The sequence below is a fragment of the Kryptolebias marmoratus genome, linkage group LG12 (assembly GCF_001649575.2).
Source record: "Kryptolebias marmoratus isolate JLee-2015 linkage group LG12, ASM164957v2, whole genome shotgun sequence".
Classification (NCBI taxonomy): Eukaryota; Metazoa; Chordata; class Actinopteri; order Cyprinodontiformes; family Rivulidae; genus Kryptolebias; species Kryptolebias marmoratus.
The window spans coordinates 9178484-9200300 of NC_051441.1; the positions used below are offsets into that span (position 1 = coordinate 9178484).

Sequence of the window (21817 nt, forward strand, 5' to 3'; positions counted from 1 at the left end):
CAGCTTTGTCACCATTGCATTGCTCTCAAATCTAATATAAACAAGAAAAAGAGAACACTCGTAATTCACAGTTATTTTATTTATCTTCCAAGTTTATTTGGTAATTAAAAGTTTTATTATCTGACTACAATTTATGATCTTGTTGACAATGTTTAGGTGTCATAAATCAAAGTAGCTATCATTCGTGAACAGTAAAATCATCACGCTAATACAAAGGTAAGTTAACATTTAATCAGTAATGTGTGTGAAGGTCAACTTTAAACTGAAAAGTTTGACTCGTTCTCATCATAAACTGGATTTATAAAGTACACACCTGTGCGAGTCAAGGCTATTGTGTTACTATCAGACTCATATAGACCAGGAATGTCGCTCAGCGCGTCAGGTTGATCAAACATCGGGTTATCAAAGCCACGATGAGCAGCCCCGTTATGGTCTCCAACATTTGGGTTTCTCCGGAAGAAGCTCAGGGATGGCATTGAAGGCATAGGTGGCATTTGCACCATACCCTTACGGATCAGGACAGCCAAGATAACAACAAGGGCAATCATAAGCAAAACTGCAAACACAACTCCAACCACCATCCCTGCATTACTTTGGGGAGTGCTGGTATTCCCAGTGGAGGCTTGAAGTTCTGCCTTTGTGATTCCCAGTTTAGATCCATGAGACTGAACATCCTTGATGATGTCCTGGGCCAGAGCCTCTGACAGATCCCCTGTCTCTCCGTCCACAATGACCACCTGAATCTCAGGTGATGTGCCAAAAGGGATCACTCCCAACACCCGCTGCGGCTTTAAGACTTTAGACATGCCCAGCTGAATGGATTCATATTGTGGCTGGGTAAGAAACAGGCTTTGGATTCGGCCCCTGTAATTCTGCAAGTTGAAGCCTCCAGCATAACTGATGGTAATAATGGCACCACAGACATGACAGCAGTGTCCCATGGGAAGGAGAGGCACTTTACAGCTCACAGAGGCACAAGTTACCGAACCGCAGATCCGCTGATGGTTTACAGAGTTCCCACAGTCACAGCCGGTGGGATCCCCACAGCTTGGGTTTCCCACTGTGACAGCTGAGGGCCCGTGAAACTGCAGCTGGCCCGAGCGCGAGCTGAGGTACTGGGAGAACTCAGACCTGCTGTCGAATGTCTCTCCCAGCACGGACACAGATTTGACAGGGATGGTGGACTGGCTGGAGTGAGTGTCCACGCGGAAGGAGGAGAGAGCTTTGAAAACAACATCATCATGCTGGCAGGGCACGCTCTCCTCATGCACTGAGAACAGGAAATTTCCCTGCTGCAGGTCATTCAGAGTGGCAGCTGCCTGCCACAGAGCTGGATCAAACCACTGAAGAGAGTCTGAGTCTTTGAACTTGGTCCTCACGCCTGCTCCACAGCTGGGGTCTTGGCCGCTGACGACGTAAAAGCCAGCCCCTGAATTCAGTATGAGCTCTCCGTCGACGGGCAGCTGCATCTCCTGCACGGCATGAGTCGTCTCCACGAACACAGACACCTTCCTCTGAGCTGAAAACTGAACTCTGTCGCTGCCACATGGAACATCTCCCTTGTCCCAGTTGGTTTTATTCTCATAGTTGGTGTCAGGGATCCACTGCTTATAAAAAGCATCTGTTGCCCCAACAAGGCAGACGAGCAGGAGTGCGTGTGGCGTGTTCAGCATCTTGAATATTTTTGACAGGTAGTGGGAACATTTTGTGATCTTTGATCCCAAACTTGTGATCAACACGAGGGGAAACTGCTGATTGGCAAATTCTATGCGTTCTTTCTGCTCAAGCAGCTGATCTGTAAAAGATTTACACCATCTGCATTCACACACCTGAAACATAAAAACAAGTGTATAGACAGGAGGTACGTTTAAATAAGTTTCTACATTTTCCTACTCCTTTTCAAACAGATAAAACAGTGGCAAGTGCATTATTTTTTCTTCTCTACTTTTAGTTATTTTCTACTTTAGTATGGGTCTTTCTGTGTGTGTGTCTGAAGGGGTGTACTGTTTTAACCTGTTCAAAATGTTAAAAACCTATTTTTATTGTTCTTATATATTTATATATATTTATATAAACTTTTTAGATGAACGATTGTAATAAATCATAAGAAGCATGTAGAACTCATTTGGGTTTGTGCAGAATATTATTTCTTGTGGGTACTCAATATCACTTTTAGTATATCATTGAAAATGAATGGAATCAGACATATTGTCAAAATAAAAGCGTCTCATATGGCGATTTAATAACTCTTATCACTGAATCCTTTCATTGAAGCACATCAGCATATAGGCTACGATTTGTAGCATCGTAAAGATCCTCGTGTCACCTGAGGACTCACGTGCTGAATCTATATTTAGTAAACTTTCAAATGTCTCCATGGAACATCAGGTTTCTCCATGAACGACTCCTCATAAATGTTTCTGAGAAGTGGACTTGCATAAACACTGTTGAACCTGCACTCCCTCACCTGTTATAGAGATACGTGAGACGTGCACAAGCTCGCGCCATGATGGAAGCACGTAGACTTTTGCATGGAACAGTCAGGGGAACGCCACATAGTCACAGTGATTGCATTTACCTGATGCATGTTTGTGAAAAAGTGCCATCTCCGCGCTCTTCCTTTGTATAAAAGCCCATTTCTGACACTTGAAAAATGTCCTAATTATGAAATACTGTCTCAATATTTTGAGACTGTCATAAAATTTGAGATATTATCTCTTCATTGTGCCTTAGAGGGTTTTTTTTCAGACTGGTAGGAATTAGAATCCATAAATTTGGGTGCTACAGCCAAATAAAAAACGAGCCTCAACAATGAGCGGATCCAGCATGTTTTCATGTGTCACACCTTGTTCAGCCTGTCGGGATCCTGAAGGCTGCTGACTCAGCTGTTTTCTGGGCAACTTAAGGTTTATGACTTTTATGAACACCAGGAAAAGTGTAGCTCAGCAGATGTTGCATACTTGTCCCAAATCTTTTGAAAGGTAAATAATCAGTGCAGTATTTGTGCTTCCACCTTTGTTATTAACTATTGGTGTCTGTTAGTAAAATATCTTGTTAACCACAGGGCAGATTTTAGTGAAACTCTCGAAGTAATCATTGGACATGCATTAGCAACTCATTAACGTTTGGAGACACCCCAATTCAAGATGGCTGCCAAAGCTAACTGACCTAAACTAACACAATATTGACAATAACTCAGTTTTAGAGATTAAAGCTAAAATTTGGTGCACTATCCTCAACACAGTCTAAACACTAATACAGAGTAAGAAATGTTGCTGCTAGTTAGGTGTTAAAAGATTACAAGTTCAGTTTAGTCACTCAGATACATTTAAAGTTTTCAGCATTGATAAATTTAGCTTATTGTACTTTTACAGTTTTACATTAAAAGGTTGTTTTTTTTTAACTGGATACATACATGATATGGATGTAAAATGTAAACAGGCATGGAAATTTTCTCAAATGGGTCCATTATGAGTGATTATAATATGACCAGCATGTTGTAAAGTAAGCAAAATGACCCTTCATAGTGTAATGATTCAGAATTTTACCTAAACACTGGATTAACTTTATGCTCTTCCCAAATGTAGCAACAAAATGTCAAGTTACTTTCATGCCCTCGAGACACTGTAGCTGATGCAAACCTCCCTGTGCAGTGTGGACTGTGTTCACAATAAACAAGTGTCAGGCAAGAAGCAGGGGGAAAAAAACCTTTATCAAATTTCTACTGTGAAGGAAAAGGCAGCCTCAAGAACCAAGGTGTGACTATAAACTGTCCTAAATTATTTCTGATTTCTGTTAATCTGTAATAATGTTCTTTATTGCTCAAATAACCACAGATACTGAAAGGAATGACTATGAAGATTTGAGGCCAAAAATGTCCGTGTGGCATCTTTTCTATGAGGTCAAAAATATTGAGCAGTAAACTGTGAATTATCACTTTGCCACCAAAGTGTGTAAAACACTTCATAATGCAAGCCTGATAATAGAGATTTCTGTGCAAATATTGACCATTCACATTCAAAAGGTTCATGCTGATAAAAATCGTGGAACTGCCTTTAAATCAGATTAATTGGGTTTACCTGTTTTTGTAAAGACCTTAATGGGTAAAATAATCCAGGATTTTTAAATATGTATTAAGTCCAAGTTGAGTCCTGAACAGGACTATAGTGTCATCTAGTGGCTAACATGTGAAGGTGTAATCTTTATGTGTAGGTAATGTGTGTTATGTGTAACAGGAAAGGGTTTGAATTGTCCAAGTTGTAAAAGCCCTGACATTTGTAAAGAACCACTGCTGCATTTAACAAAGCTTTTAGCTGCAAACCTTCACTTTCAGACTTTTCATCAAATGATCAACACAGAAGTCACTGATTCCGTTTCAATATATTTTTTCAAGACATTTTCAGGAAAATACACATTTTTAAAGTTAAGCATATCAGAATTGCAAGCTAGATCAAAACAAACCCGTCTTTTACGTAAAAACATCAGTACTATTGTCCTCGAATGTCACAAAACAAAACAGACAACTCGGAAAGGTGCAAGTTCACTTTAAAGCAAATACAATAAATAATATGAAACACTAATACTTTGCCATCCAAGATAGATTACATACGTAGCTCTGATGGAAAGGACCACATCCTCTATGACAAAATAAGACAAACGTTAAATATTTTTTTCTTTTCCACTCCTATGTCACAAAAAGAGCTTCAGTTTTTAGCAAACGCTCCTGTCGTTTGAGTGCTTCAGCAAACATTCAGCCGTCTTGAGGTCTCACTAAATTTACAAACACAGCTGTTTATTAACATCACACATGATAATTCATAAATTCTTACATTTCTCTAAGTGCAAGGGGCAAAGATCAAAATCAGAAGGAACGTTAAACACAGTGAGGTTTACCAGGAAACCAGCAGATACTGAAGAAAGGAGGAACCCTGGAGTCTCAAGTCTGTTTTTTTTCCAGTCTTAACGCTTCTTGTCTACATCCTTTGGATTTCAAAGAGACGAACATCTGTGTCATACCAGATGGGAGGATCCACATTGCTTAAAAAATAAAATAAAGATTAAAAATAAAAACAAAGAACATGTTAGTTTTAGTAAAAATTTTATGACGTCAGTCTCCTTATTATGTCCGACTTACCGCAAATAAACGACACCCCACATGTAGGTGCGAAACCACATGGCAGTGCCGGCGTTGGCCTGATACTTTCTGATCAGGATGGGGTGAGGGACTGGCAGCAGACCCACTAATGTGCCGTGCTGAAGGAACTTCAGGATCTCCGATTCATCTGTCAGACCTCTGGGGTGAAACAGAACGCAGCACCTCAGCAGTGTTTCACTTTCTAATGAGCAACAATAAAGTTTTTTTTTTTTTTGCAATAGGAGCATAAATGAAACCAACTTGTCGATGCAGATCTTCTCCACCTGGGGAACAAGCACTTGCAGAAGACGCATGATAGTCTGCAGGGGCAACTTGCACTTCCAAGACAAGATCTGGGTAAAAATAAATTATGTTAAATGTTTACTTTGACTAATATCAAAAACAGAGCCATTATTAAAAAACAGAGCATTTTACTGACCCACTCTGGTGTGGGAGCCCATAATGAAGTTGAAGATGCACTCGACAAACGTCTTCTTTCCATTTCAGCTTCAGTGTAGAAAACATCCTGGTAAAGTCAGGAAGCAGTTTAACAAACTTGCTATTAAATTTAGGAAAATACAGGCATACAATAGGAATGGACTTACTTCATTGTCTCTTCCTGAGTTGGACTCCGTGTCACTAGTGGCAGCGGCTGCACTTTGGTCTGAGCAGGCCGTGTGTGGAGAGTCTGCCTTTGGGACTGACACCATGGTGCCGTCCTCAGACACCTGGGACTTCTCTGTCAGTTTGTCAATGCCTGAAGGAAGCCGAGGCCAGGCAGACAAGTCGGAGGAAAAGCAAACATATATATATATATATATATATATATATATATATATATATATATATATATATATATTTCAAATAAGCCAATCAGTCACACAGGCTAAGGTTGATTAGCTGTGTTGGCCATTTTGAATTGGGTCGACTCCAAAAGTTAATGACTCAATAGCTTGACTAATAAGTAAAATATAAACAAGCACAACAATAACCTTCTGCATAATATTGCTACAGCACCTATCAGCAGTCCAAAGCTGTCATACATAAGAAACATCTAATGTTGTATGCATTACAAAATCTGACAAAGGCCTCTAGCAGTTGAGCAGCTGTCATCCTGCATCAAGCTAAACTAAGAAAACGTTTAACATTCAAAACCTAAAGCAACTTCTTTCTTTCATACCTGGTATAGCGACCAGACTGGCCTTGAGTGTACCAGGCTCTGCTGGTGCTGCAGGATGTGAGCCCTCCATGGACACAGTCTCCTGGGAGCTTGTGCGAGAAATGACATCCGGCGACTTCTTCTTCCTCTGCAAAGCCTTTTGGATTGAAGCGGGGTCAGAGGGCAGGTTGGCCAGCTGATGGAATACATTCCGCTTGCGGATGATGGCGTAGACTAGACTGCAGTTTCCTGTTAGGGAGAGAATGCAGAGATATGTACGAACGTACACATTTCCCGCAAAACCTGCACAGGGTAGAAGTTTCCCAGCTTTGGCCTACCATCAAACTGGTACTGGATAATATTGTTGAAAGCCTCGAGAAGAAAAAAGACAAGGTGATGGTTCTGGGCGACAGAGAACAGGAACCAGCTTGTGGAAAAGGCCTCGAGCAGGTGGAGCAGTTTATTGGCAGCAACCATAGACAGGCTCTTCAGATAGGGGGAAACTGAACAAGCACAAGAAATGTAACATTTAAAATATTTCTATGAGATTAAAACAAATACAGTTAAAAGCATAGTATTCCTTGAGCATATGTTGAGAATGACTTTCAGCTACTACCACATCAAAACTTTACTCAGTATCTGTACATTTGACAAAGTTATAGGATTTTTTTCTGTATTTCAGGTGGATCAGCTGTGGCAGCCATCTTGAATTGGGTTGAATCCAAGCATTATTCAGTTGTAGATGTATATTCAATGATTACTTTCATTAAAATCCATCCAGTGATTTTTGAGATATGTTGTTAACTTGACGCACATAAACACAGGCAAAAACATCAACAACTGCTTTTTACGACATTTACCTACAAGAAGAAACAAAACAAAAAAACATTTAAATGTTAATGAATCAAAGAAACAGAGGAAAGCAGCAGAACAACTTACCATTTACAATAATGGTGAGCAGGCAGTCAAAGAGCGGTTGGAGACGCTGGTGTCCCGTGGTGATAATCTTGTGAAAAACCTAGAAAAAAAAAAAAAAGAAATGGTTGGAGTATTGAAATGAACGACATATTTTAAAAAGCCATTAACCAATGATTATAAATAGACAGTGGTCAAATATATGACATTTAAAGAAGTATTGTGTGCCTGTCTCACCACTATGAGCAGGTCGGCGTGAGTCCCTGTGAACACAGGGATGTCCATGGGCACGTGGAGAGAATACGGCTTATTCAAGCGCACACCGAAGTTCCTCTCTCCGCTCAGCAGCAGCAAAATGAACACACCAATGTGCATGAGCCCAACACGTGCTGCAGCAAGGGTACATCACACCAGACGTTAACCGTGGGAACGCTGAGTCAGCATTAATACGACCGCTTTCCTGTTTAAAGTTTCATCTGTAGCTGTTTGAACTACTTCAACATGCTTTCAGCCATTTAGGTACCAAAAGACTCAGCTGGTTCTGGAACATTACGGCTATGACTTTTGTTTTTTTGTCAGTTTTATACTTTTTGAACTCTTGAACTTTATTTACCTTTTTTTTACAGAAATTACAAGAAAATCTACTCAATATTAAAAGAGGTAATACAGTTTGCGGTATTTATGAATGTCATCTGTGACAATGACAAAAAGAGACTTACACTGATCAGCCCTGGCATCGTTCAGGTAATAAAGAATAGGAACCAGAACATCCAACACATCACTGCTCTTCAGGACAAAAAACAGGAATTTCTAAGAAAAGAGCACAAAATGGATTACGATAAATACATAGTGAAAATTCTGACCCTTCTAATGTCTAATATGGCTTTGTTTATTGTTCTATTTAACCTTATTGAAGTCGCAAAGTTTCCAGAACAGCACCAGCAGCTCCTGATGGAACTGGATTTTCTTGGTGGAGTTGGGCAGGTAAGTCTGAGTCAGAGGGTTGGTCAGCAGACGAGCGAGGCCCTTCAGCACAAAGTCAAAGTCCTACAAACAGGAAAACCCCAAAACACGCTTCACACAACTGGCTTTCATAAGAATTGAAATTTTTTTCCTGAAAAACAAACCTCCTCTCTGTGAATCCTTGACAAGTAATTTACAAACAGGTTTTCAGGGCCTGCAGGCTGCACAATGAGAAGAAGACTGTTTGAATTTGACATCCAATCGCATCAACAAACTGATGTCTTTGCTGTTCTCGTGTCAAACCTCTTGTTCCTCAATGCTGGATGGTGAAGCAGGGGGGTGAGGAACCCCTCCATCATGCTCCAGGGTCACAATGAGGATCTGCACCGCCTGCTCCACCAGCTGCTCCCGGTAGTCAGAGAACAGCAGGTGGTTGTACGGGATCCCATAACCCACCGGATCATAAGCACACACCACATTGAGCAGAGATGTGAACAGAGGCAGAGCATGTCTGAAAAGAAAAACATAAAGAACATGTTGTAAAAATCACAAAAAAAAAATCTGTAGACTAAAAAAAATATAGTTTTAAACAAACAATTTTATATTGAGAAATGACAGAGCTGTAGCCGTTTTAGTCAAACCTTGACAAATGTGTGTGTAATTTCATGCTCAGCTACAACCACACCAAATTTTAGCTCAATATCTGTTAAACTGACTGAATTATAGCCATATTTGTGATTTTCAGGGTCAGTTTTCTATGGCAGCCATCTTGAATCAGGTTGGAAACAGTAAAAATTTGACTATTACACGATGAAAGAGGTGTTTGACCAAGTTTGGGAAAGATCACAATATTCTTCTTGGGATTTTTAAGAAGTTTTATTTTGTGATCTGGTGAAAATGAAAAAGGCAGAACTTGTCTGCAGTCCATTTCAGCCCAGCAAAACCCCTGAATCAACCTGTTCTGATCTCTCTATGCTGGCACCTGGTCAAAGCTTAACAGTTTGATTTGTTTGTCTTGTTTGCTCCTTATCTTGATCACAGCTAGCCTCACCTGTCATACCTGTTGTTTGGCAGGAAATTTAGGCTTAGCTTTTACCGTGCTATTTTGTCACAATAGCAACCAGGGTAGAACACATTCATGATCAAATAAAAACAGATTGTTTGTGATTCATAGTATCACACAAAGCACAAAGTTTTGGGAGTTAAACTTGTGCATGACCTTTGCACGATCCCCCTCTGTGTCTCAAAGTGGCTCCAGGTTTTGCTTCCGGTTTATGAGTGCACGTTTGTTTACACATGTGGGCGTGAGCCGTTACCTGTTTTCTGTGGAGCAGAAGAAAGTCACCCACGGGTTGAGGACGCTGTTGTCTGTTGAAGGAGGCAGGTACATGGCCTCTGAGAAGCAGGTCAACAACAACCTCAGCAGCTCTGCCCTGAGGGTGAAAAAATACAGAGGCAGACAGGAAAATAAAACTATTTTTTTTTAAAAAAGGTCACCAAATGAAAAAAGAGAAATGTAATGATGCAGAAGTTGCCAGGTGCAGATGTAAATCCAGTTAACTCACCTATTAAGATCATGGATATAGTTGAGAGGGGGCGACTGTGCAAACCCAACTCCTGCCTCCCAGATGTACTCACAGCTGTCTAATGACTGCATGCTCTCTATCGAGTCCTGGGTGTGGTATAAAAATAATCATCCAAAGAAAATCATTAATTTATTTAGAGTAAATATCATAATTCCGAAGAAAGCATTGTGAATTCATCCACTGTTAGTTGAAACCTCTTGTCTGATATGCAGCATTGTTTACATTCTCAGGGAGAGAGAAGGATTTCTTTCTGCTGTGACCAAGAAAGTGTTGTCCTTTGTTATCTTTTCCTTCAGCAAAACTCGAGTGACAGGTTAGTTAGGCAACTACAGATCAGGAAGAAGGAAACTGCGCTTTAAAAATATGCCTAATCTTTCAAATCCAGTAATGAGAGTGAAGTCGAGAAAAAAAAAAACTTGACAGCTTTTTAAAATTTCTCAACTCTTAACTAGTTTTGATGGCAGGTGGTGAGATGACAAACAAATAGTGTTGTGTTGCACGGTGTCACGGCACTGGTTACTCACAGGCCCTCTTTTGTGGCTGTGCACAGTGAAGTCGGGGCAGAAGAGCAGGTCAGCTATAGCCAGGAGCAGCGACTCAGCCAGTGGTCGAGCTCCATCATCATCATCCAGCTCATCGGCCTGAAAAAAGTGGACATGGGAGGTTGGAGCAAGGCTTTTAATACAATTTCCTTTTTATTGAAATGAATAATAAAAATAACACTGGAATGGTTTTATATTTTAGAAGTATTCATCATTTAGGAACTAATATTACCTTGCTAATCCATGAGGAAAAAAAATAAAGCTACCTGGAGGTATGAAGACATTTTTAAAGACTCACTGAGGATTAACACTCAAGATAACCCCCATTTTATAACCTTAGTCTGTCCCAAAAATGTAAGAGTACAGAATCAATGGAATGGATAAATATTTGAAGCTTTAAAAATATTTTTTAAAAACAATGAGATTTAGAGACACTTCCCTATGACACCTCCCACCACTAATGTCCTTTTCACCACCTCAGTGACCACAGAGAGACACAAAACAACCAACAGGAGACAAAACTTTGCGAAGGAATGAAAAATGATGAGAACCAAACATGAAGAAGTTTCAAGGAGAAGTAGACAACAATGAAAACGCACAAAATGGAAACAAAGATGTTCAAACCTCAAAAGAAACACAGCACAACAAGAAAGAGATACAGGCGTACATGAAAACATGCAAAATGTTGATAAGGAGACATAAAGCAGCCACAAACAGGCTCAAAACAAAAAGAGATGCAAGAAAACAACAAAGAGTTGCAGATCTAAGGACTAAGGACTCAAAATACCCTACAAATTATGCAAAATTATTGTAGCAAAAACTCAAAAGTGAATAAAAAAAGACCACAAAGATGAGTAAAATGACAATAGAGGTGCAATGGAACAACAGAGAAATTAAAAATGACTATAAGGAGGCACAAAATAACAGAGATAAACAAAATGGTCATTAAAAAATGACAAACCCCTAAAATTCAAAATGGTTAGAAAAGAAAACAAACCCAACAAATAACATTTGTAAAAGTACACACAACTACAATAAACAAAAAACATTAAAAAAGAAACAGGAGTGTTCTTGTATTGTAACTGATTTATCATAATTGTAGTTTTTAAACAGTCATAATTACAGTTAAAAGTAATTGCACTAATCTGCACTCACCCCGGCGTGCCCAGCACCAGGCACCGTTGACCAGAAGAACCCCCTCCAGTCTTGGTCCTCAAAGATGTAGGGAAGAATGCGGGACAGGATCCGAGTGCAGTTCAGGACAACCTGCTTCTCTTTCTCAGTCGGACAGCCAGACTCTGCTCCCTGAACCAGCTTCTCCACCGCCTTTAGAGTCAGAAAGCATGAGACAGGTAAGACTGATGTGTGTACAACCACCAATTCTGAAATCATAACGACATTGAATAAAATGTAAATAAAAAGTAGACTTTATTGTGTGTACCATATTCTGAATAAATTAAAGGTGTCTGTAAATTGTTGATCATTATTGGGTCAAACATTGGGTCTATGAGAAGCAGTGTTTTGTTTTTGTGAACCATTTCAAAAAACTCATCTGCAATTTAACAACAGCGTGCTGCAGCCTTTGTCTAAAATTGGTAACAGCCCAGTGAAAGAGCTTTGCTTCAAGGGCTCTCGTCTCCTCTCACTTTATTTGATTATGCTGTATGCCTGTGTGTGCCAGATAGTCAGCTTCAAACGGAAGCTGGGAAACAAGAGACAGGAAGCAAAGAAAAAGGAAGGGGAGTTGACTCATTTATTCCCTCACATCTAAAAGCCTGGGCAGAAATGTGAAAACAAAATCCTACGTTCCGTCAAAACATCATTACACCAGCTGATTAGCAGAAAAGTGTCCTCGTGGTGATGTAAATACCATATTTCATAAACAAACTATGTGTACCTTATAACAGAGGGTGGCTAAATTTGACGGGGACTCCTCTCGAACAGCTCTTATCTCTGCAGCTGGCACCAGCGCAAAAACATCCTGGACTGTGATGGTGGTGTCTGACCAGAACTGGTCCCAGAAGGCATCCTCTGTGGCTTCCACTGGCTGTGGAAAACATGGGCACATTCAGTTCCAGCATGACTCTCCAGATAAGGCAGCTTTTAAATGCATGATCCTTATTAAACTTAGATTGCGCTCAGTTATACAATATCATTTTATCGCTTGTGTTGGAATAGACATAATGGCTGAGCCTCTAAGCATCCGAAGCTTAATGACAATGTAAACACAAGTGCTTGTTCTAAAAAAAAAGGGAAAAAAAGAGGGGAGGGGGGTGGGAGTATTATCTTGCAGCACAGTCCACCTGCCGCATCTGCAAACGTGCTTTATTCCCGGATTTACGTCATCAGCTGTGATTTATTTTCCTACATCTCATCACTTATTATCGTCAAACTAAATATGTGGACAAATGCTAAAACATGCACGTTTATGGTAATCTTTGCTTACCAAAATCGGCTAAAGTCATTCAGTTTTAATACACACGACACGTTAAGGCAGCGCATATAAAGCCTACATCTTGATTTAAATATCTAAATTCTGCAGAAAAAAAAATATTTATAAATATATTTTGATATGCAACGAGGGAATTAATATTTTCTCTGCCGCACACGGTAAGCGTTTTTTCATCTCCTCGGTGATGCTCCTTCCTCAGTGCGCCTCTGATTCACTGCTTTAAACGAGCACATATATACCTGTGTTTTAGTCGTGAGTTGGATCACTGCCTTCCTGAAATTCAGTTTGGAGTCGCTGCTGCCCATTGCGCTTGGTTTCCTTTAGCTACACAGACCCACCGCTACTGAGAATCCCTGATAATCTCACCTCCGTCCTACGCTTGAGTCATTGGCGGAGGCGTTTTTTTTAACCATTGACTGCCTGGATGGGATACATAGGCAGACTGCTGGGGGTAACTTCCGGGTAACAATTCCCTCAGATCGGATGTTTTTGTTTGTTCAAGCAGCATAAGAAAAATATGTGTTGTCTATCTGTGGTTTTCCTGTGGGAATTAGCATGACCTCATTAAGATGAGACTGAGTACACGTATATCATTTTTTTTTTACAGTTTTAACTACACATTGCATTCACTTAATGAATCCAGTGAGAGGGAATCCGTATTTTGAAAATAGCGTCATCCTTTAACGTATATATATATCATAGGGAGATATCAGTAGGTTTACGTTTTAGGTTAAAAATATATACATTTATGGTTAGCCTTTTATTTTATGCTGCCTTTAAGTGCCCATACGTAAACTGACGCGGTACGTTCAAATTACTTGATTAGAACACAAACACCCTTGTAGAAGACTAGTTTATTTATTTTCCCAATTATTGTATTCACGATTATTGGGTGTATAATCTTTGCTATTTGCGGTGCAACAGAAAATTATGTCTCGATTATTCAGGATATTATTGTCTTTCTAAATATAGCCAGAAAACCGATATACTTTGAACGCCCCATGACTGGTTTCTGCGCAGCCGCAGTGACATGTAAACACAACCGTAGCGGTTGGACGTGTTTTCGTAAGATGGTTGCATGAGCTAAACTGCTTAAGACCAGGACGCTTTCTTTTCGTGGACTGCGGTTAAGAGATTGTAGGAAAATTAGAAAGAGAGTGAGAATATATGCTATAGTGATCTCATATTACTAAAAGCCGATAAAAAAGTAGCGTTAACTCGAGGTAACGTTAGCATTAGCCTGCAAGCAATGACAAAGCGCCTGAGACTAGCTTGTTAACCAGTTAGCTTAGCATCACCAACATTTATCTGTTTAATTGACATTTAACGCTATCTAAAAGTGTGTATGGAGTTTGTGACAGGAGTTAAGTAATTTGTTGGTATTTACAAAATGAATTATAATGCACCGTTCTTTGTTCGGCATAATTAACTAGTTTGGTAAAGTTAGCTAAAGGCCATCAGCTGATCATCTAGAGTTGTTAACGTCAAACATCCGAGTAATCCTTTTTGACTGAACAAAATACAACACAAGTTTCTCCAGTCTGAAGAAGTGACATCTTATGTTGACTGAAAACAGGTGAGCAGAACTTACAGGTAATCATTTAATACTATTTGATGACTTTGTTAGCATCGTCACGGTGGGTTGATTGTTCACACCTCAAGTAGCCATTTTAAAAAACGTAGTTTATGCTAAAGGGAGTTGTAGTTGGTTGTGCGCCTGTTTTACCAAATTAAATAACTTTACGAATTAAACTGTTTTATGTTTTGATCTTTTTGGGTGTAGATTTATAGTTTGAAAACTAGCTCATTAGCTTGGTTGGATACATTTGTAGCGTCTTGTATTTTTCATCGACTGTGATATTTTATGCCATTTTCTGACAATCCATCCAAAAATTACCCTTTGTAGCATCATGTATGTACAGTTACAGACCATATAATGCATAATGATGGATAAAGTGTTTGTATATCGAACATTATTTAACTTATAAGGTGCAAAATGTGCTCTTATTTCAGATATAATTTACATTTGTACCAGAATGTTGAGGACACTGCTTTATTTAAACATCTGTTGCCCTGTAACTATACCTGTGTATATCTTCTTTTCCTGTATAGGAAACGACAGCGCAGTGGTGGTGAGGAGGAGAGTGGCCACCTGAGAGCCCAAGCCAAAAGGCATAACCGTCATCCTCTCTCCCTTGAGTCAGGCCGGGATGCTTGGGACTCCGAGGTAGAAACAATAAATGTCAAGAAATCTGCAGATTTCATTTGTACATTCAATTAGCCTGAACCATTAAACATATAAGGGCATAATATAAAACTGCCATGGTAGTAAGTGAGTAAGATTAAGAGAAATCCTGTTAACTGAATTTTATGCTATCACCACATCAGGTTTTACTTTTTTTTTCAATCTAGTGTTTCATTAGATAAAGTTATAACAGAGAAGACATCCTCACTACCTTATCTTTTCTGTATATTTAAGAAAATCCCTTCCACACTGCATAACTCAATCAATCTCTATCTCTTATAGCATTGTGAGAGGAAAAAATACATTTCACTTCTTCACAACCGGTTAAAATTCAAGTCTTTTTACAATGACATGAAACCTTTAAGAAGTCTACTTTGGACAAACTTTATGTCAAATCAGTAAAAATACTAATTATAAGTGTTACACTTTACAAGGTGAAACAATAAGTTAGCCACATTATTCATGATTTTGTCACCAACAGTCATCCAACAGTGAGAGCAGCAGCAACATCAGCAGTCCAGAGCATGCAGCTGGGAGCCAGTATGCTGCGGGGCCCTGCAGTCCTCTCAGCTCCAGCAACTCCTCAGAGTTGGCAGGTCCGACCAACCCGGTGTCATACTTGCAGATCAACCGCATCCTCAAGGAGGCCCACTTCCAGAGCCTGCAAAGCCGAGGTCAGCTCAGAGACACGTGATGAAATAATGTTCCTTCGTTGGCCACCAAAGGACTAACGCCCTGAAGCTTGCCACCCGATCACATGCTCATCATTTCTTTCAGTGCTTCAGCACTCATCCTCTGGTACTCCACGTCTCACAGTGCTACAGACCTGTGGATGAAGGCCAGTTACTGGTCGGGTATCTGTGAGGAGTTCATCTATTTTGAAATAAATCAGTGATTTTCAGTTAAGCAATAACAACAAATCAACCTTAAAAACATTCTGCAATCCACTTTTTCTGACCAGTCTGATTTCCTTCTTGCTCTGAGAGCCTTATTGTGTCTTGATTGTCTTAAATGTTTGATGAAAACAGAAGCACCGCTGAAGTGGCACCAAGCAGAGTTTGAGGCCAGTCAGTGTGATTTGTTTAGTCTTGCGGTAAGGTACTTGGGCTGCATAATGCTGAATCAGATGTTTTTAAGTAACGTGGACCAATCTCAGGGAGGATAGGCACTTGTCGTGGAATGCACATTTGCTGTTGTATTTAGGCAGAAACTCCTTTGTAAGAGGCTGTAGAACCAGCAGGCATATACTTGGCAAATGATAGATTATGTTCTTTACTTTGGTAAGACTATTTATAAACGCTGTCAAATTGTAGTTAAATGTAGAAAAGTAAGGCCATAGAGCATAAAATATGGTTTTAGGCTATGACAGACACTTTTAAAGGATTGTACATTAATCCAAAACACTTCTGAAGTAATTTAAGAATTCATTTGCAATTTTAGATTCACAACTGCTACCACTCTGATTCTGATTTCCCATTAAATCTACTTGTTCTGTATTTACAGTTAGTACAAAAGATGCATCGAGATTCTCATTTTAGTTTCAGGAGGTGATAAAAATTGTAAACTCACCTAATCATTAGAATTTTTTTTTTGTATCCTTGATTTATTTTTCATTCGCTTTTGTTCTTTGATCTAAACAAACTAATAAATTGGTTGTAAGAACGATTTGTCACATCATGATAACTGCTTATGAGCCGATCCAATTGTTTCATTATTATAGTTTGCCCCAAAACTAATAATTTCATCATTTGAAACTTTGCAACTGTATTATATGTAAAAGTGATGGTTTACTTGTGACATCAGTTGTCATTGATTCTCATTTGTGTCCATTATAATTACCATTTATTGTCTTTTTTTTAAGAGTAATAAAAACACAGGCTTATTAAAGTCACAATTGAAGATGAGGGAACAAAACAAACTTTATCACGAGTGATTTGACTTAGATTAAGGAGTGATTTTTCTTAGACATTATAAAACTCATAGGCATAGGCACAAATTTGACTACTTTTGCTTTTTCATGTTTACAAAAAAATCTAACAATGTGTCAACATCTTTAGACGTTGAGGTTGGAAGCCAAAACCGAGTCTTCCTGCTGCCCTCCCATCCTTCCTCGCGGAAGTGCAAAGGCAAATGATCGTACAGCCTGTTTTTGACAATATTTACACATGCTTTAATACATTTTCAGACTTTCTGTAAACGTGTCTTTCTTACTTTGTGTTGTGTTTCAGCATGGGCAAGTGTTATCACTGCAGGAACTTTTTTTTTCCAGTGAATTCTGCTTTCGAAAGGGTGAAAAACATGCGTACATATCAACATTTGTAGAACTGCCAATAACACCCTCGGCTGTCTGAAGTGATCTATGATTAGCCAGGGTCTCATGTTATAGATTAGATTTTCTAAAAAATAGAGCCAAAGAAAAGGCTTATCAGTGTCTAGTACCCCACTTTTCCCTCTACAGATTTCCCTAGTTAATGTTTTTCTCTCTTTGTTTCGGATGTGGGACTGCTGCAGTGTTGATGCGTACAGAAGGGGTGACATTCCTCCGACTCGTCACTGAAACATAGTTTTACCTGCTGACGTGACTTCTTGTCTGTGCACTCGCCTCGATATCTGGAGCGTATCCTGATGGAAGTCTGCACATCGCCTTCTCTTACGAAGCAGAATTGGTTTCTTTGCCTAGCCTCGTCGAATAAAGAGAAGTTTATTTTTAATTGATTTTTTTTTTTAAACCAATGTGTCAAAAAAAAAATTAAGCCATTTTGGAGAAGTGGTTTATATTTATTTTTTTAATTGTAATATTTTTTGTATTTAGGAATGTAAACTATTAGTCTGACAGATCACCCATTTCCCCCCCCACAGTGGATATCCTTTTATTTCAAAAATAAATTTTGATTTTGCAGAAAGACTGATTTGCTTTGCACAATGTATGTTCTTAATTAAGAACCTTAACAAACCTTATTGTTCTAGCCTTATGGTTAACCATGGTCTAAAACTAACATGTGAGAATGCTTTAAAACATATCATGATTCCTGACAGCTGCCTGTGGTGTTATACCTGCCAGGTTGGCGTGGATGCCATTCTCTTCCCCTCCACACAAACAGCCAGTAATAAATGACTCCCTATGCACTGAGACCATCTTTAATGAGACATGACCTGTGTCTTAAGGAGGAGCAGTAAAAGTTTCCTTTAATTAGCTCTCTGCTTGTCCTTGTCACGAACACAGTAACAGATTACGTACATTAATGCCCTCCATGTAACCACGGTTACCTTGGCTGGCTTCTCTCTCTTCATTACAGGTTTGCTTCAACTCCTCTACTCAACTTTTGCTAAATTTGGGATGACAGATGAGCTAATAAGAAATCCCCCCTCCGAAAAGAAAAAAGACGAAGCTTTGTCTTCAGGTTTATAATTGGCAATATTAGAGCATCATATACAATAAAAAGTGTAAAAAGGCAAGTGTTAGAATTTATATTTTTTGTGACAAGAAGTTTAGAGGGTTAGAAGTAGCAAATGATGTACATTTGGCATGCTAACTAAATGTTACCCAAACTATGAGCCATGAGTGTTTTTGTTGTCAGTTTGGCTCATTAAGTTTTAGTTTCAGGTGTTCGTAAAAAGAGCAGTAGGGGGCAGCACACTCTCGTGTGTTCACACAAATAATAATTCTTGCAGTCTAAAACTCATAAATGCTGGGGAATTTTACACAGGATCAAAAGCTTAGCGCGAGCTATAAAAAAGAACTTTAATCTGTTTTCCCCCACGCACAAACACACCCACATGGGTAGCATACAGATGTGAAGCAGGGTGATGAATGGCTCGCATCAGCTGAGCAGAGAGGCAAGAGAAAGTTAAACGAACTGTCCTTGTTCTTGGGTCTACATATGCGCATATATTGTTATATATATATATATATATATATTTTTTTTTTTTTATTTTATTTTTTTTTTTACCATAGCCAGTGGAAATAATTCTGGGTTAGCCTGTGGTTCTTTTTCTTTTCTGTCTCTCTTCAAAGGTGAAATCACAGCGATAACCAGAAACACACAAGCGTAAAAACAAGCAGAAACAATGTTTGTGTGCTTTACAGTCCACTTCACCTTCAGATTCCAGACTTGGAAATATGAAATGTCCTTTGACTAATCTGATTTGCTTGGAAATAGTTTTGAAATGAAACAATTTGTAGTGCGGTTTTTCATGGAAAGTAGTTATGCGCATCAAAATATGCACAATAATTAAAGGTGAAATGGACCTAAAGCTGATCTGATCATATTTGTCTTTTTTTCTTTTTTGGCAGAAGAATATTTGGACAGTTGTTGCCCGGCTTGAAATAGTGATTAGGTTGGCATTAAGTATGCAGCCAACACAAACATCTGTTTTGCCAACCTGACATTGAGCAGCAAAGCTTGTGTGCTCTGCTGCCCCCCTTGGGCATCCTGAGAATTAAAGACCCACCAAGAACATTAGAAGTGCCCTTTTGACCTGGCCTGGTGTGAATAGGGAAGCAAACAGTGGCCATTGGGTTATGATGATAAAATAGTTTACAAGTCTGGAATCAAAATTGATAAATAATGAGGGGGAAAAAAATTCCTGTTTCATGCAGAATTATGGCACTGATTTGACATTAGAGGAAGCCAGTTCACTCAGTTTGTGAAAATTCAAAATAGTGCAGCACGACTCTCATATAAAATGACCAAAATCAAAAACAAAACAACCTTCCTCTTTTCTACATATGCTGCTCCTCTCAGTGCTCCCTGTTCCCCTAACTGTGCTTGTTATGGTCTGAGGCAGATTGTGGACTGAAGGTTATCTCCTCCGCTGTAGCCTAAACATGCTGCTCAGATGCAGCTGAGAGAGAGAGCAGCCACTTTCTGTGCAGCTGTGTGGAGTTCAAATGCTTTGAATGGACTGAACTGAGCAGTCCGACAGCCAACAGGCCCTGCGTAGATAGGTCACAGTTTCACGTTCGCTTTTATAGCCTCTCTATTCAGTTTCACACAATGCAATGTAAGAACAATGACTGAATTCACCCAAGAGCCAAATTACAGTCAAAACCCCGACCAGTTATAATAGTTCACCCCAGAAAATTGAAAAGGGGCCGTTAGAATATTCATACTGTCCTGTATTTGTAAAGCTGTGATGTTTACATGGTTCCGTTTTTGCTCCGTTGAGCCGATAACACTCACAGGCTTTCAAGCCAGACCCTCGCAGCAGAGAAGAAGTGCAAGAGTTTGAAAAGAGTCACGCTAAGTGGGACTGTTTAGGGTTGACTGGGTAGAGCCTGCACTCAGCGCTCCACTGTATAGACTGCTGTTTTCTAAATGGCTTCTAATACTGAATGGGAAAAGGTTGAAGTCGGTGCCGGTGCTGTTGGCTCAGGGAGGACAGGCTGCACGGCTCGCGTGGCCCCGTGTTGTCTCCACGCAGCTGACCTGCCACGCTGCCATGTTTCATCGCCACAGGACTGATATGGCGCCGCTCACAGCCACTACGGTGCAATTTGTTGCATTTGGACTATAACTGTCAGGAAGAGATATACTGTAGCCCCACTTAAATAGCGGGCCATAATCTGCCCCTCTCCCTGTATTATCCTAATTGAACCCATGGGCGGCCAGCGCTATCAAAAGCTGAGCTCATCTGCAAATTAATAAAACATGGGCCCTCACCATGCAGCTCTATGTCTGTGATGCAGCTTGGAGCTACTTAGACACACTTAAAGAAAGAGAGTTTGTGATTGTTGTGGAGGCACAATAAAATGTTTTCATTTTGTTTTCAGCAGTGATGAGCAGGAGTTCTTATGGCTCCCACAGTCTTACATGTATTCCCACTGAGCTCTTTTCCCCTCTCCTTGCTTCCTCGCCATAATGGAAATGCTTATTAAAACCATCAAACACCATTTACCTAAACTTGCCTTTGCAATTTCCCCTAATGCAGTGATGTTAGATCTGAAGCCGCTTTGAGGTGCAGATTCTCACTGATTCAACAGGTGACCAGCGCCCAGGATGTTTTGTTTTTGTCTCCACTGCTGGTTGTTGTGAGGCCACATCTTCCTTAGTCAGGACTGAGACATGTTGGCACCGTTAACAAGTGCCGAATCAGCACAAGTTCGGGGGGGGGCTTTTGACTTTGTGTTTGTTTTGACTGTGTGGACCGACGCCCAGCTAGATGTGGGAGACGATAAAAGAGGTGGTCATCATAATAAGACCTGGTTCCTAATAACAACACATCCCGCAGGATACTAAAAAAGCAGCCAGAGGTTATTAAAGACATCTATCACATCTGGTGGGTAAGCAGTTGTTGAGTCACCACCCCTCCCTTCTCCTCTCACCGCTGATGATCACTCCTGCACTGAACATGGATCCAAGGCCTTGGTGACCAAACTTTCTTCCCCTTGTTCTGTGTCTTTTTACCTCCCACACAGTCCCTGTATTTTCACACATACTGAATTCAAAGCCTGTGACCTCCTACTGGTTCCCTCCAAAAGGAAAGCCAAATTCAAAGAAGCATCTTTCCCTGGAGGAAAAGCTGAACTCCTTTAACAGCAACACAGCGTACCTGGCCTTGAGTGCACCTCAGAGTTTTTAGTCTATTCATGGGCTTGTTTCACATCACAGTCAGCGCTGGAAAAAAAAAAAAAAAAACAAGAATCCCTCTCTGGTATTAAAAACGGGAATGTTGTAAATGCTGGAAAGCTATAAGACAATGCGATGAGCCATCAAGACCGACTGAGAACAATCACAAGTACCCAGAGACAAGTCTGCCGTCACATAGCTTGATATATGGAGTCACTGATAAATGGACAAAATAGATAAACAAACTCACAC

At 39.9% G+C, this 21817-nt stretch overlaps 3 protein-coding genes across 3 annotated transcripts; 1 reads left to right on the forward strand and 2 right to left on the reverse strand.

The window, feature by feature from the left end:
* Positions 1 to 61: 61 nt before the first annotated feature.
* On the reverse strand, positions 62 to 2508 carry amn (amnion associated transmembrane protein). Its single transcript, XM_017425253.3, has 2 exons — positions 2468 to 2508; positions 62 to 1815 (listed from the first exon to the last, which is right to left on the reverse strand). The coding sequence occupies exons 1-2, from the start codon at positions 2506 to 2508 to the stop codon at positions 258 to 260; spliced, it is 1599 nt and encodes a 532-aa protein (XP_017280742.2). The 3' UTR covers positions 62 to 257.
* Positions 2509 to 4363: 1855 nt separating this feature from the next.
* Positions 4364 to 13688, reverse strand: hid1a (HID1 domain containing a). Its single transcript, XM_017425264.3, has 19 exons — positions 12991 to 13688; positions 12197 to 12346; positions 11455 to 11625; positions 10282 to 10398; positions 9737 to 9843; positions 9488 to 9604; positions 8475 to 8682; positions 8336 to 8392; positions 8115 to 8255; positions 7928 to 8018; positions 7446 to 7597; positions 7233 to 7311; positions 6632 to 6796; positions 6315 to 6542; positions 5740 to 5891; positions 5574 to 5660; positions 5396 to 5487; positions 5135 to 5293; positions 4364 to 5037 (listed from the first exon to the last, which is right to left on the reverse strand). The coding sequence occupies exons 1-19, from the start codon at positions 13054 to 13056 to the stop codon at positions 4974 to 4976; spliced, it is 2403 nt and encodes an 800-aa protein (XP_017280753.1). The 5' UTR covers positions 13057 to 13688; the 3' UTR covers positions 4364 to 4973.
* A 76-nt stretch (positions 13689 to 13764) lies between these two features.
* Positions 13765 to 17901, forward strand: LOC108241249 (protein FAM104A). Its single transcript, XM_017425270.3, has 3 exons — positions 13765 to 14327; positions 14864 to 14978; positions 15478 to 17901. The coding sequence occupies exons 1-3, from the start codon at positions 14311 to 14313 to the stop codon at positions 15688 to 15690; spliced, it is 345 nt and encodes a 114-aa protein (XP_017280759.1). The 5' UTR covers positions 13765 to 14310; the 3' UTR covers positions 15691 to 17901.
* The last annotated feature ends 3916 nt before the right edge of the window (positions 17902 to 21817 follow it).

Bases quoted from the DNA above. Each gene is read 5' to 3' on its own strand.
- LOC108241249 (XM_017425270.3), top strand. The intron at 14,979-15,477 runs GTAGAAACAATA...TGTCACCAACAG, and splicing joins GGGATGCTTGGGACTCCGAG to TCATCCAACAGTGAGAGCAG.
- hid1a (XM_017425264.3), bottom strand. From the start codon at position 13,056: ATGGGCAGCAGCGACTCCAAACTGAATTTCAGGAAGGCAGTGATCCAA. The intron at 6,543-6,631 runs GTAGGCCAAAGC...TCTCCCTAACAG, and splicing joins TATCCAGTACCAGTTTGATG to GAAACTGCAGTCTAGTCTAC. The intron at 5,294-5,395 runs GTTGGTTTCATT...GTTTCACCCCAG, and splicing joins GAGAAGATCTGCATCGACAA to AGGTCTGACAGATGAATCGG.
- amn (XM_017425253.3), bottom strand. From the start codon at position 2,508: ATGGCGCGAGCTTGTGCACGTCTCACGTATCTCTATAACAG. The intron at 1,816-2,467 runs GTGAGGGAGTGC...GTGTGAATGCAG, and splicing joins CTCACGTATCTCTATAACAG to ATGGTGTAAATCTTTTACAG.